Source organism: Merops nubicus, unplaced genomic scaffold (assembly GCF_000691845.1).
Source record: "Merops nubicus isolate BGI_N331 unplaced genomic scaffold, ASM69184v1 Scaffold23188, whole genome shotgun sequence".
NCBI classification, from domain to species: Eukaryota; Metazoa; Chordata; class Aves; order Coraciiformes; family Meropidae; genus Merops; species Merops nubicus.
The window spans coordinates 1-14267 of record NW_008628032.1 but is presented as its reverse complement, the minus strand read 5'-3'; the positions used below and the strand labels follow the sequence as shown (position 1 = coordinate 14267).

At 39.2% G+C, this 14267-nt stretch overlaps 2 protein-coding genes across 2 annotated transcripts; one reads left to right on the top strand and one right to left on the bottom strand.

Moving 5' to 3' along the window:
* Positions 1-3033: 3033 nt before the first annotated feature.
* On the top strand, positions 3034-8296 carry TSPAN13 (tetraspanin 13). The gene is made up of 6 exons (XM_008946553.1): positions 3034-3051; positions 4026-4193; positions 5498-5578; positions 6396-6509; positions 6847-6957; positions 7826-8296. Exons 1-6 carry the CDS (start codon positions 3034-3036, stop codon positions 7898-7900), a joined length of 567 nt encoding a protein of 188 aa, XP_008944801.1. The 3' UTR covers positions 7901-8296.
* Positions 8297-10750: 2454 nt separating this feature from the next.
* LOC103778934 (anterior gradient protein 2 homolog) lies at positions 10751-14261 on the bottom strand. Its single transcript, XM_008946552.1, has 5 exons — positions 14162-14261; positions 13131-13204; positions 12680-12743; positions 11670-11753; positions 10751-11076 (listed from the first exon to the last, which is right to left on the bottom strand). Exons 1-5 carry the CDS (start codon positions 14199-14201, stop codon positions 11027-11029), a joined length of 312 nt encoding a protein of 103 aa, XP_008944800.1. The 5' UTR covers positions 14202-14261; the 3' UTR covers positions 10751-11026.
* Positions 14262-14267: the final 6 nt, after the last annotated feature.

The window sequence follows — 14267 nt, the reverse complement described above, 5'->3', positions numbered from 1 at the left end:
ACCCCAGGTGCAGGATTTTGCACTTCATGAGGTTCCTCTTGGCTTATTCCTCAAGTTTATTAAGAGCCATCTGAGCTGAATCTCAGTTTGGAGAGTCAATCACTCTTCCTTGTTTAGTGTCATCCACAATTTTTCTGAGGATTCATTCTGTGTTATCACTCAGGTTATTGATGAAGGTACTGTATAATGTTGGCCCATGTCAGCCTTTGTGGTGCTCCTTATCAGCTCCTGGCTGGGTGCTGAGTTGTCAATTACTAACTACCCTTTAAGCTCAGGAGTCCAGGCTGTTGTCATGCAGTCTAACAGGTCATTTCTCCAACCCATGCCTTCTCAGTTTACTAATGAGATTACTGTGGGAAACCAGATTAGTCTCAATCAGCACAAACTAGACTCTGATTTCATGTATTTCTGGTAGATTTATCAAGCAAATATTTGAAATGTTAGTAACAAAGGCTAGCTTTGTTAGTAAGCTCGTGTGGGTAGAATGGAGTTGAGTACTGTACTTCAGTCATCCAAAGTAGTTTCAGTAGAATGTGACATTCAGAAGCGCCGTAGAAAGTCCTTTTCCCTTTATTTAACAGAAATAGGTGACTTTTTCAATAGGTAAATCTTGTCTGTTCAGAAAATACCTTTTACTCATTTAAAAGTAGTTAGGGTCATTAATTAAAGTACATTTTACTACAAAGTCTCAGAAGCTTCACTTTTAGAAATACTAAGTCTAACTCTTTGTTTCAAACCACTGGAATAAGCACACTTGAGTAGTCGCTTCTAGTGGCTAAACAGCACCTAACGCTATGACCCTTATATTGTTTTACAGACTTGTAAAACCTTTTCCCAAAACATCTTAAGCTATTTTTCCTGTTTGTAGTATTGTGTGTGTACTTCGGTTTTTCACATTATGGTACTATAAATCTATATATATGTATAGTTTTATTTTTCAACATTCAGTCCAATCCAAACCTGAAAATAAAGGAATAACCATAATTTCATCTTTCAGTCAACATGCAGAGGGGTCAGGAACCTAGTACTAAATCTGCTTCTGGAATGGTTTGTAAACAGTCTCCATTTCAATTTTGTAAACCAGAGTCAGTTTTCCACAATTTTAAGTGGCCAAAGTTGGAGCAGCTGATAGGTACTTCAATCCCAATCCTGTGTCTGCCTGACTGGTTACAGCGTTTTGACATAGCTTGTGAACCAGAGCCCAGTGGCATGGATCTGTAATCATACCAAATGTCCATTGTCCTTCAAACATCTGGCAAACTTTGTCATGTGAAAGAAGAGAAAATATAGCCTTGGGAGTATGGAGGTGAGGCTTCAAAATGAGACTGCTGGCTTTAAAACTAGAATGTGATCAAAAGACAAACTATTTTATTTTTCAAAGCAAATCGCCTGATTCCTGAACATCTAAGGTTCAATGGTGGATTTGAAAGGCAGAGGGGCTCTTCTTCCACTTGAAAACCATAGCAGCTCCAGATTCAGTATGTGGCTGTTTCTACCAGAAAAGCTTTTTGGTCCAGGGGGACATGGTAATAACTTAATTCCATATACACTAACAGCATGTACATATTATCAGAATGATGTAAGCTGAGGTGACTAACAGCAGCAAGCAGTAATCAGTAACCTGCAGCTCACACACTGTGCTTATCCAGTAGGTGTTTTAGGCACAGAGTTTTAGGTCTTTTCTTTTTGTTTTGATACCCCTAAGAATAAAGCTCATCTAATCTAGTAGTTTCAGACCTCTTATGAAAGGAGCAAAGAGCTGAACAAAACCACATATTGATATCCTGGAGGCAGACTGGTGAAAATAAAGATTTGCAGTCATAGTTCAGGCAGAAGAAAGAAGTACTGGTGAAAATCACTAGGAGCAATGTTTCTTCTGCTTTTCTTTGTGAAATTGAAAGTTGACATTGAGTTTGAGAAATTTTTGTAACACTTTGAAGAGCTGTGTGGTAGAAGTGTGAGTTCAGTGCTTAGGAGCTGATACAAAACATGGGACATCAGCCAGCACGTTCTGACTGGAAATTGGTTTATGTGATTTCTTTTATTTTTCCACTTTTGAAACTTAAATGGAAAAATAAATCTTGCCAGTGGTACTAGACAATGTAATAAAGTGAGTGGTCATAGATCACAACAGGTAGATTTTGCACTTCACCGATTAGCTAATTCTCAATATGATAACCTCAGGAAGTTTATAGCCTTGTGCAGCATGCACTCAGAAAATGTATGTGGCAGAGCCAAGGCTTTTTGTTTTATTTTTCTTTCCCTCTCTGTAACTTACACCCATATCTTGGCCCTATGTTTTGGTTTTAAATAAATGTAATGATTAAGGCTTTCTGTTTAAGAGAAACAAAGACAAATGTGAATTAATCCTAAAACTCTACTGGGATTGATCAACTCCTTTGAATTTTATATCAGTCTTTTGAATCTTTATATGGTAAGAGATGCATAGGTATGATAAATATCCTGCTGCTTTCACTCTCAAATTTCTGGATTGGTAAAAATGTTTTTTGAGATATGTTCTTTTGTGAAAACGTGAAAAACAATGCCCACTGTGTTTCCATCTTGATGAGTATCACTGTTTGTTTTGCTAGCTTTCTTGCTGTTATTTTAGATTTCCATGTTTCAAAAGCAGCATTAGATAGGTCAGTCTTCAGACATACAGACAGAGTTGGTATTAAAACCCGCAAAAATGCTCAGCTGTAGGGTGAGTGTGCTGAAAAGATAAGTTGGAAATATTTTTTGTTTTTTCCCTTCACCCCTCTGGATATGCAGCAAAATGTCACCAAGTATGTCTTGTATGAATGGAAACTGATGAGCAAGTGTAAGTGCTAGTTCTGTATTTGTTGTCAAATAAAGCCAAGTAGCTGGACTAGACCAAGTGCTTCCTGTTTGGGTTTGTTTTGTTTGTTTGTTGTGGTGTTGTTTTGTTTTTTAATAATGATACAACTTCTGGTTATTTCTTGGTGAGGTCAGGGTTTTGGGAAGTTAAAACTTCCCAAAATGTGGAATTGGTGTTCCTTAGCAGAGAACGTGATGGGCAGTGAGTTACAGGTAGGTTGAACTCTCTGAAACAAGAGAACATTGGGCATCTTGTGTATTGGACAGCTGAGCTGGCTTTGTCTGCTGCTTCCCTCCTGCTGTACCTCATTACAGAGTCCTCTGCAGCTTTTCATGGTGGATTTTTTTTGTTGTTCTGTGTTTTTGGCATGGGAACAGGAAAGGCTGGAGTTTCCTGCCCATAGAAACAATAAATCCCAGTAAACTAACTGAAACAGATTCTGCCTGCCTTCTCTTAATGCCATCTTTAAAATGAGGGAAACAGTGTAAGAGTGTTTTTGGGTATTGACATAAGACTGATTTCATAGTAGAGTTGTTTTCTTCCTGAAGAGATACATAGCAGAGGCAGAGCACCTTTTTTTTTTTTTTTTTTTAACTACATGAAGTCCTTGAGATGCAGATCTAAAAAGTATTTTTTGTGTGACCTTGTTACCTGTTGTATCATCATCTCTGTAGGAGCTTCTAATTAATACAGCTGTATTCCTGGTTATGGTAAGTTTTGGCAAAGTGCACTTTTTTCACACGGTCGGAGTTGTGGAGCTGTATATCCTACTTTCTTTAAATACGCTGCCTATGTTTCAGAAAACAGCTAGAATTTTCATTCTTATTCTATGCTGTGAATTAAAGCCAATGATTTTTAGCTTATTTGTCAATTCTGTTACAATTGATACTTCAGTGTCTCTAGTCAGTCACAGGTAATGTGACATGATTTGACTTTTAGGTAGATTAAGTTGTAACAGCTGCACTATAACAGCGCTGAAGAATAGGTGTGCCTTAAAACATCTGGAATTGAAGTTACCTCTATGATGAAGTAGAGGAGGACTAGTTTGTATAGGATTGTGCTTCTCTTTGCACCGGAAAGAAAAATTGTACTTTGTAAAACCAACTTCAATGTAAATTATGTAGCAGTGTGTAGTTTGAGCCTCTTTTACTATGCAGACTAACTTCTTGTTTTCTGTTCCCTCCAGCTGGTAAGCCTGCTGCTGATTGGGATTGCGGCGTGGGGAATCGGCTTCGGCCTCATCTCTAGTTTCAGAGTGGTTGGAGTGGCAATTGCAGTAGGAATCTTCCTCTTCCTTATTGCTTTAGTGGGATTGATTGGTGCAGTGAAACATCATCAAGTATGGCTGTTCTTTGTATCCTTCTGATGCATTACATGGATTGCAACTTGGTTCAAGCCCTGTAAAAAAACCTGCTCTGTCACCTGAGGCTAACTTGGAAGGTGCTTCAGAAACAGAACAGAAACTCACAGTTTTATTTTGGTCAAGTGTAGTCTAAATTAAACTTTCTTCCCATTTAACTTTATTCCATCTTCCTTTTTCTCTCCCTTGTTTGTCCTCTGAAGACAGTTATTCACGTCTACTCTTTTTGAAAATTAAAATTTTAATTTTTTGTGAGCTTTTAATGGTGGATTGCTGTGTCACAGGTGCCTCTTACTGTGTGCTCAACCCTACACCAAGCTAGAGTACGTGAACTATTAATGTTTAACAGCAGAGAAAGGTGATACTTCCAGATAGTGAGCTGGTTCTAGCTGGCAGGGGAGCACACTAGGTAATACAGGCTGTCAAGAAACACTTTCTTGTCATACCTAGACTTTAATTGCAAAACCAGACTAGAAATGAGCACAGGCCTTCTCAGTGTGCTTTGCCCCTTTATGCTTACTGACGCTGAGTAAGCAGTTTGTGGCGCTGCCTTGCATAACAAAATGGATGTTTGGATGAAAAAAGAGATTCATCAGATAAAGTGCTTATTTTTCTGGTTGTGGTCTATAATTACATTGTGACCTCCACTTTGCAAGCAGTTTAATTGTGTGAGACAAGTATCTGCTTCTGAACACAGCAGCCAAATTCTGTAGATGGCTTTCAGAACATGATCTTTAGCATCAGCGTTGGTTGTTTTTCTTTTGTACTGTTTTCAGGTGCATTAGTCCAAAAGTGTGTGAGGCTGTGTTCCAAAAGCAACTTTCACTTTTTTATAAGTCTAGGCCAAAGTTATAATTTGTAGTTAATTACAAGACCATGTAATTGCAGAAAAAAAATGTTCTGAATATGCAATGCCCTGGAAAGCATTTTCTTTGCAGCTTTAAATGAAGTATCTTTGAATTACCTGAGCCCTTAGAGCCGGAGAAATTGTCTGTAGATTTTTCTTTCTCAAAGCTCTTTTTAGTAACTTCTCTGCTCATGTTGTCTTGCTAGGCAAGAAACACCTAACCCAGAAATACCAGCTATGTATAGTAGTAGCCAAGGAGAGATAATATGTGGTGATTGGATTCTGGGAACATTATTTACATCATCGTTTCCACATCCAGTCAGAATTTACAGCTGTAGTTATTTTGTTTTAAAGGACTTACTGTTATCCAATGAAATAAGGAGTACCTTTAGGCATATGTGTTATAAAAGCAAAATTAATTCGAGTGTATATCCTTAACTGCTATTTCCAGTACGTGATTATTCTTTTGCTAGTCTTTATTGTCCAGTTTTCTGTCTCCTGTGCATGTTTGGCACTAAACAAGGAACAGCAGGTAAGAAAAGTTTCCTGACTTCTCAGGTAATCTGTAGCATAACTATATAAATATACAGTACATACACATACACATATTTTTATATATATGCATATGTAGTCTTCCTCAAAATGGGGAAGAGCACATTTCAAGAAAATCAGCATTATTCTTTTAAATAATGACTAGCCCTTAGGCAGTGCTTGACTGTGGTAGTGAGAAAGAAATACATCCAGGTTCTAAAATTACTTTCAGCTGCCTTTTTTTTTTTTTTTTTTTTTTTAAGCTTCCTGTGTAGGTTTGTGGTCACAAGTGTAGCAGCATGATATCGTGACTATATCATATGTTCAGCAATTCCAGATAAGCTGGTGGAATCTGCAACAATCATAATGTAAAGATGATAAAGCCACTGAATTGTTCTTGTATAACTGAAAAGGTCCTGACTGTGTTAGGAACAGAGGTGACCCTTAAGTGTGAAAGTAAAACCAGCTTCCATGGGGCATGGAGACTAACTCTTACTGTGTAATCAGCTTCCTACATGTAAGCACACTGAAGTTTGAGCAGTCCCAGCTACATTAGTTGCATGGCCCATTACTGTCGCTCTTAATGTATTTTAGGAAAAAGAAAGGAAGAAAATAAACTACAACCATGAAGGTGCTGCTGTTTCATTAGCTACACACACTGTTTGAACATTCAGGTCATTCTTTAATATTTTAGTCTGTTAGAGTTTAGGATCTGAAGGTTTTAGTTAAGAAATTACCGACTTGGCCTAGTATGTTGGTTTCCAATAAAATGCAGAACAGTTCAATTAACGTACTATGTATTTGCTTATGCCTTGTAGAGTCAACTTCTGGAGGTGGGATGGAATAACACTAACAGTGCAAGAGCAGATATTGAGAGAAATCTGAATTGTTGTGGATACAGAGTTTTTGATCCAAATGAAACCTGCTCCTCTGTAAGTTCTTCAAGCATAAAAAATCTTAAACTTCATTGTGTTTGTTCACATATGTACAACTGGTTTTGTAGATGCAGAAAGCATAGTTTTTTTGAGAAATGTGTAAGGTAGTTGTTACAATGATACTAAGCTCTTTAGTTAACTTACTGGAAGTGTAATCACATAGCACCCCACAAAGGTTATTCTCCATTGTCATTTATATACTTGGGGGTTTTTTTTTGGAGTCTCTTAAAAGTGCTAGAGTTTTGTCCATGGCTGGCAGTTGTTTATAAAGCTAACTGGATGTTTCCAAACAATAGTTATCAGAAAATTGAGTGCAGTTCTCTCTCTGCTGCAGGGTTGTCTTAAAAGTCACCAGTGTCAACCATGTGCACCGATAATAGAAGAATATTCTGGCATGGTGCTGAGATTTGTTGGAGGCATAGGACTCTTCTTCAGTTTCACAGAGGTGAGTGAGTAGGAGAGTAAAAACCTGAGTGCTTCCCCTTCTCCCCCTTTCAATGCTTTGTTCTGTGAAGCAAATAATTTTAGAGGTTTTACTACAGGAACTCTCAGTACTATCTCAAGAGTCAAGTAATTGGTTTGAATTTTTCCAGGCTATCAACTTGCTTAAGTGTGCCAAAAGGAGGGCTTGCCTTTATTCAACACTGGGAGTTCTTGCAACCTTGTTATTTAGATGACAAACCTCAACTAGATATTACATTAAAATGTGGTGCTGTGAACTTTGTTTTGCAGGAAGTTACTTATTCATTGTTACCATTCTCTGAAAGTAATTAAAGTGTTATTACTTTGCTTTCTTCCCCTGTTCTTCCCACGTGTACACACAGTCTGGTTTTTTTTGGTTTAGGAATTTTTTTGGGGAGGGAAAGGTGGTTTGGGGGAACAACAGGATATGAAAATATACTAGAAAAAGACAGCCTTGTAGTCAAATGGTAACTGTAAAATGAAACAACTTGGAGGATTTGTTTACCATTACGCTAAAACCAGGTTTATGAATATTTCTTATTTGGGGAGGGGGAAGAATAGTTTAACACTAAACATACCTATGAAAAATATTTGGCTTTGCATTGTGAACATAATTTTGCCATTTTGTTTTTCCTCTCTGTTGCTAGGTACAAATTCTTTCTGAGAAGTTGCTTCCTATTTTCTAAGAAAGCTGGTGTGTGGTTGTGCAATTTTAGCAACAGTAAAATATACTAAACTTGTGTGCTGGATATTCGTTATCAGGATTTCATGTTTAAAATAAATTTTGTGAAACTTACAGGAAATGGAGCGGAGACCCTCTGCTTAATAATATCTTTGGGTTTTGTTTTCAGATTCTGGGAGTCTGGCTGACGTATAGATACAGGAACCAAAAGGATCCTCGTGCAAACCCTAGTGCATTTCTCTGATAAGTTTATAAAGGACTGAATCATCTCTCTGCACCCTCTGCTTCAAAGTACTGATTCTAGATAGTTTGGTATTTCTCCATAATAGGGATCCTACACATACCCAAATTAAAACTTTAATTTCCATTAAATTCCGTAGTTGTCATATTTAATTTCCCACTATTTATCTTTTAAGAGTCTTTATGTTGAAGTAGATGGGTGTATTCAGAAGCTGGGCAGAGCCAGAGTGCTGCTCTGAGCCAATCAAATAACTCTGTTCAGACTTTGGTAATTGATGTGATGAACTCTCTACAATGAGTTTTATGGCACTACTGACTCCTCAAAAGAACCCAAAAAACCAAAGTATTTCCTGCCGTGTTCATTGATTACAAAAATTCACATGATTTCTCATTAAAATGATAAAAATATATGGTGGACTGTGCTTGATTAGGATGAACTCTAGTCAACTTTGTCTTACTAGTGGTCTCCTACTTTCCTTTTAAGGTAAAAATGGAACCTAAAGGTAGAACAGAACCTTTCTGTAGTGCACGGAAGTGTATGTTAATGACTACTGTAGACTTTACCCCTCCCCTTCCCTGTTTGTTTTGGCTTTCTGGTAGCTTTAGTAGTTTGCTGAAAATAAAAACAGTTATTTTTAATGGATATTTTCACTCTTGAGAATAATGAATGAAGAAAACCAGGAGAATGTAATCTGCAGCTGATTAACTTGAAATTTTATTTGACAAGTGAATGAAGTTTGTTATTTGCACAACATCGGAATCAATAGTGGTCTGTCATCTGTAATGTGAGAAACCTGACATCTGGACAGTTGTTGTACTGCCATTTTTGAGATGGTGTAAAATCATTGTAATAATTCAGCAGTGTATATTCCTCTATCATCCCATGATTTCATGAGAGATTGAATGATGTGGAAAAAGAGGAAAAAAAGCAAAAACAAAGTTTTGTTTTCCAATAGTTTTATTCTTTCCTGTTTTTTTTTTTTTTTAAAAAAATCAAAGTTAGAAAGATAGATTAGCAATGCAGTAAGTATTGTCTCAACTGAAGGAAAGCGTGGTCCCTCTTCCAGCATGTAAGTAAATGAAGCATCAGCTGAAATGTCAGCCATCTAACCACCCAAAGTGCATAACACTCTGTATGTTCAGTTTGCTTAGAATCACACTGAGTTGCAGACCTGCACTGCACCTTCTCTTCAGTCAGTTCCTGCTTCTGGTGTGCTAGGCAGCTGCTGTAGCCTGAAAGATGGTTCTGCAGGAAGAAAAGTGGAAGAATATTAGGCCATCTGCCAAGGTATGCAGCAGATGAATGATGTGGAAAGGGAGATGGTGAGGGCAGGTGGAAGTAGGTTCTCATGCAGTTTCCCCTCTACTAGGGAGATGCCTCCTTGCTCCTGCAAAAGAGGCAGAAGGAAGTTGAAATACGTACCCAACAGAAAACTTGGAGACTTCATGTGCCCAGTGCCCCTAAAGAAGGAATTCACTCGATGTTTTAAACGGGAAGAGATGAAACTGAACTTAGAGGGATGTCAAGAACTGGCTAAAGACAGCTTCTCTTCCCGTGTAGCCGTCTTCAGCATCTGCTGTCAGCGCCATCTCCTGGCGTTTGGTCTGTGAATTACTGCTTCCTGTGTGGGCAAGTGTTAATGTCTGCCTCAAGCACATACTTGTACATTCAGTGTAAGAGCCTACTCCTGTACTGAAAGACCTTAAGAGCCTTCAGACTATCACTGAAGTGTAATGTAAATGTATGCAGCTGGGTGTTTTATTTCTTCCAAATCCTGTCCTGTTTAAGCAGCTGAGCAGCCATTCTCAGTATGTGCCAAGAGGATTCTGGTCATCTTGTGCCTGTCTTTAGCAGCTAATTTTCCTAGCTTATACAGGCTCTGTATTTTGTACACTACTGTAAAAAATTGAGGAAGGAGTCTTATGGCCAGCGTGTATGAAGTTTAAAATAATACCAAATTTCTGCTTTGATGTAGAAACTTTAAAGTCTCAAGTACTTCTGTGGAAAAAATTGTACTACTTGTTATCTAACTGTGAAGAATGGCCTGATAATGAGACCTCGATGTAGGCTCGTGCTACAGGACAATAAATGGAGGTAAGACAGGCTTAGGTAGCTCCTCAAACCAGAGATGAAAAGGTGCTTTTTCTGTAATGGGTTTGGCTGGGTCATTTTCTTCGTAGTAGTTTGCAGGGTGCTATGCTTTGGGTTTGTGATGAAAATGGTGTTGGTAACACAGGGATGGTTGTTATTGCTGACACACAGAATCAGGGCCTTTTCTACTTCTTACATGATGCCAGCAGTGAGCAGGCTGGGAGTGCTGGAGAAGCTGGGAGAGGACCCAGCTAGGATAGCCAACCCAGCTGACCAAAGGCATATTCCCTGCCATATGACAATAAAAGCTGGGGGAAGGAGGAGGAAGGGGAGGACATTCAGAGTTACAGTGTTTGTCTTCCCAAGTCCCCATTACACATGATGAGAGCCCTGCTCTCCTGGGGATGGCCAGACACTTGCCTGCCCAGGGGGAGTAGTGAATCAATTCTTTGGTTTTTTTTGCTTGTGTGTGTGGCTTGTGCTCTACCTATTAAACTCTTTTTCTTAAACCATGAGTTTTCTCACTCTTACCTTTCCGATTCTCTCTCTCATCCCTCTGGAACAGAGTGCGTGAGCAGCTCTGTGGGGCTGAGCTGCTGACCAGGGTTCACCCTCAAGAGCCTTTTTCCTTCCAAAGTGCTTAGATGTAAAATTGCAAGCTGTGGTCACAAGAAACGCAGTGATTTTATTATTTCTAATGATGATAGATAAGAAAAACAAAGCAACCCAAAACAACAACAAAAACCCACATGCAACAAGATCTTGTATGTAAACACTTGAAATGGATTTATTTTTTTAAAAAAATCATTTTTACAGTTGGATCATACAGTACCCTCTGTATGCCTTAAACTAAAAGCTTCCAGCTTTGAAAAATGCTACCCAGTACAAAAGTGCTAATGTAAAACTGTAGTGTTCATGTATATAAACCAGCACTACACATCACTAAGTATCACTTTACATGGTCTCTTCACCAGTTTCAGTGAATGGAGAGGAGATGAAGATCAGAATTCATAGTGTTTAAGGGCTTCCTTCTTCCCCTTACAGTTCAGTCTTCAGGAGCTTCAGTGCTTTCTGCATATTTGAATACACTAGAAATGAAATATTAATACACGTTATTTTTGTTACAACTTTGTCTGCCAGCAGCTAGAAATACTGTAGAGAAAATATTATCAAAGCTTTTGCTCACATGCCTATTGCTATATGGATTCTGATGCACTGTGTTCTTCCAAGCACTTTGTGAATGTCACCTGTTTAGTTTTGACTGGTGACAGCATCCATCCGTCAAGGTAAATGCATCAGTTTTGGCAGGGCAGAGATGGGAGCTGTGCTGCACGGGGGCAAGGCTGCAGCAAACGGCTCCTCCCTGTGGCTCCCAGGTGGTTTCCTGACCTGGCCCAGCAGGGCTTGTGTGCAGGAATTTTCACCGTCGCTTACAGGGAATGCTGCTGAATTATGCAAGTTCCTACTGTTGTATGCTCTTTTGAAACATGGATGTTTAAGGCTCCAGGGCTCTGCCATCATTCTCTTCACCTCACTTAGTTTAAGTCTAGCACCCTGTTCAAGTTTAATCCTAGTTAACTATCTTTAAGCAAGTCCTGATTACAAGAGTCTAATACCTGATGTTCCTCCATGTCATATGAGACATGCGACTGCTTTCAGACCATTTGCATACCCTACTTACACAATGAAATGTCAGAGGGCTCATAGGCATAGAGACGGTTCGAGTATCTTCCAGTAATATCTGCTCTCACAGTCAGGGAAGGATCTGGAAAACAAGAATGGGAGGAGCTGTAGAGGACAGGATTAACCTTCAAGCAGAATGAAGTAAACCTTTGCACTTCTGCTGCTTGCTTCCAAATGTTTCTGCAAGACACATCTGCTTCCATGAACAACCAAGACTAAACAGTCACTGACTTTCAGTTTTAAGTAGGTTTATTAAGAAGGGGACAGGTTTAATTCTGGTCAATGGTGGTCGGCTTTGTACCCTGTGCCACTGCGTAGTACCTGAGTTAATTCTAGAAGCTGAGGCTGCTTTCAGGCTACAAATGTTATTAGAAAAGAAATAATAAAGGATATGGCAGTTGCTTTGGTCTGTTGAAAATTGTCGTGACCTAGCTTTATAAAGGTATTTGTAAATGATGCCTGTGTATGATATGTGAGGCTACATATCTATTCTGGGTGAGGGAACTGCTGGGTGTGTGCATGGCCACTAAGATGTCTCCAAAATACAAATGCTTTAGAGGGTTTGTGCAGGTTGGGGGAACACAGAACTGAGTACTGAGCTTCAGAAATTGGCCTCTGGAGCATCTGGGGTTACTGCTGCTCCTGCATTGTCTGAGATTGTGTAACAAACTGAAACCTGTCAGTTTTACAGGATTTCTACTCTAAGGAGAAATAGGGATGAGCAGGGCTGAGCCAGTGCCTACCCATTTCGGTGACTGTGGCATCATGTCATTTTGCTGACATGATGGAAGGAAATACAACATTCATAGATTCCATGAGGAAGAAATGCTGGACCTGTGGAGCTAATGACCCAGCTGGAGATGCTTTGCAACTTGATCCAAGAAAACCAACCGGAAATCTTGTATTCCTCATGGCATAAATTGCTGTTAATAAGCCCGAGGATGTGAGATGCATGTTACAGCAGGGGCTTCGGTCTGAGATCAGCTTTGGTGCTTGAGGTGTACTCACCTATGAACAAAATCCGAGGGACATACTGGCCATCAGGTGCAAGATTCTTGTCTGTGGTTTCATACTTAAAGAAAACAGAGAAGGTTCCCAGTCAAGGAGGGCATGTTACAGAAATATTTTTTTTTTCTTCATTGTACTTTATGTTATGAAGTAGGGCTCAAATAATACATTTTGCAGGTTAAGAGGTTCCCTGTCTGGGATGCAATCTTTCAACAGCTGGAATTGCAAATTGATAATAACAGTTCACGGTATTATTAGATTCTAGATTCCCACATATTTTGAATTTATAATAGCTACAGATGAAAGAGACTTATTACTAAATCTATTATGCTTCAGCAAAGGCAATTTTCCTAGTCAACCCTAGCTATTAAACTGACTATAACTAGAGAAGCCATAATTAAAAATATAAATTTATTGCTTTCACTTAATGGTGTTTAACGGAGCAATTTACCACAAGGTTCAGGAGAATGAATTTTTCAGCCAATTTCTGTATATCTTTATGTTCAGCAAAGACCTTCTTGAGAGCTAGAGTGGAAACAAATGAGAATGAAAGTTAAAAATACACCCCTGAAACATACTGTTCTTGAAAAAGAAATTGAAACAGAGTAAAAATGAGAATTCCTAGTTTACAGTTACACCAAATGAAGATTTTAAGTCCATTCCCCTGGAAGATGATAAATTAATTTATATTCTGCAGTAAAGAGTAATTATAATTGCACAAAATGTTCCTCCTTCCCTCAGATAGTGCAGCTCACTCTTGGATGTGTCTGCTTAAATTTGAACTTGAGCACTTGACCCTTCAAACCTGCTCTTCTACTGTCATAGCTTCTGGCTCTGTCTCTGAAGGCACTGACAACACAGTGTGTAGGACTTCAGTTTGTTTGAAAGAATTTTAGTGCTTGTACAAAGATCTTTCTGGAGTTACTGGAGCTACAGCTGGACGCGAAGGCCTTGCTGTGTGGATTTGGCCTCGGGTAGGTTCAGAAACACCAGAATTCCTGCAAGAGCTTTGTCTCGGCCTGGTTAGTCCCTGGCCATAGCCTGGTTTGATTTGATTTAGTCCCTGGCCATATTCAGTCTCAGTGGTGGCGATACTGAGAGCTGAACACATCCTTCCCAATAAATCATTGTTTGTCACTCCCCCTCATCTTGCTATTTGTTTTGGCTGATTTTGACACCAACCAAAACCAGATATGTCCCAGGTCAAAACCTGCTGACTTGTGCTTGTTTCTGTATCCATTCTGTATCACACAACACTAAATTACCATTTTCATTTTATTTCTGCAATTGGGAAGCACGTCTGTGGGACAGCGACTTGAAGAACGCTGCCCACGCTGGTGCAAGGCAGCGTTTTGCTAGCGCTTACTCAGCACGCAGAATGGGGGCTGATTCTTTTTTCTTTTTTCTTTTTTTTTTTAAGCAGCGTTTATTCAGAAACTGAAACCCGGATGATCTATTTTTTCAGTGGGAAGGGATTATTACCTTGGCTGTGCGGGCAGTCCTCCAAGTGGTGGATGATCATCAGGGGTTTGTTGCTGGAAAAGAAGAGGCCAGGTGAGGGCCCGGCGGGGAGGCGCTGTGGGGCGGG

Coding starts and splice junctions, on each gene's coding strand:
- LOC103778934 (XM_008946552.1), bottom strand. CDS start 14,201: ATGATCATCCACCACTTGGAGGACTGCCCGCACAGCCAAG. Junction 13,205..14,161: donor GGACTGCCCGCACAGCCAAG/GTAATAATCCCT, acceptor TTTCCACTCTAG/CTCTCAAGAAGGTCTTTGCT. Junction 12,744..13,130: donor TCATTCTCCTGAACCTTGTG/GTAAATTGCTCC, acceptor GTTTTCTTTAAG/TATGAAACCACAGACAAGAA.
- TSPAN13 (XM_008946553.1), top strand. Junction 5,579..6,395: donor CACTAAACAAGGAACAGCAG/GTAAGAAAAGTT, acceptor TATGCCTTGTAG/AGTCAACTTCTGGAGGTGGG. Junction 6,510..6,846: donor CAAATGAAACCTGCTCCTCT/GTAAGTTCTTCA, acceptor TCTCTGCTGCAG/GGTTGTCTTAAAAGTCACCA.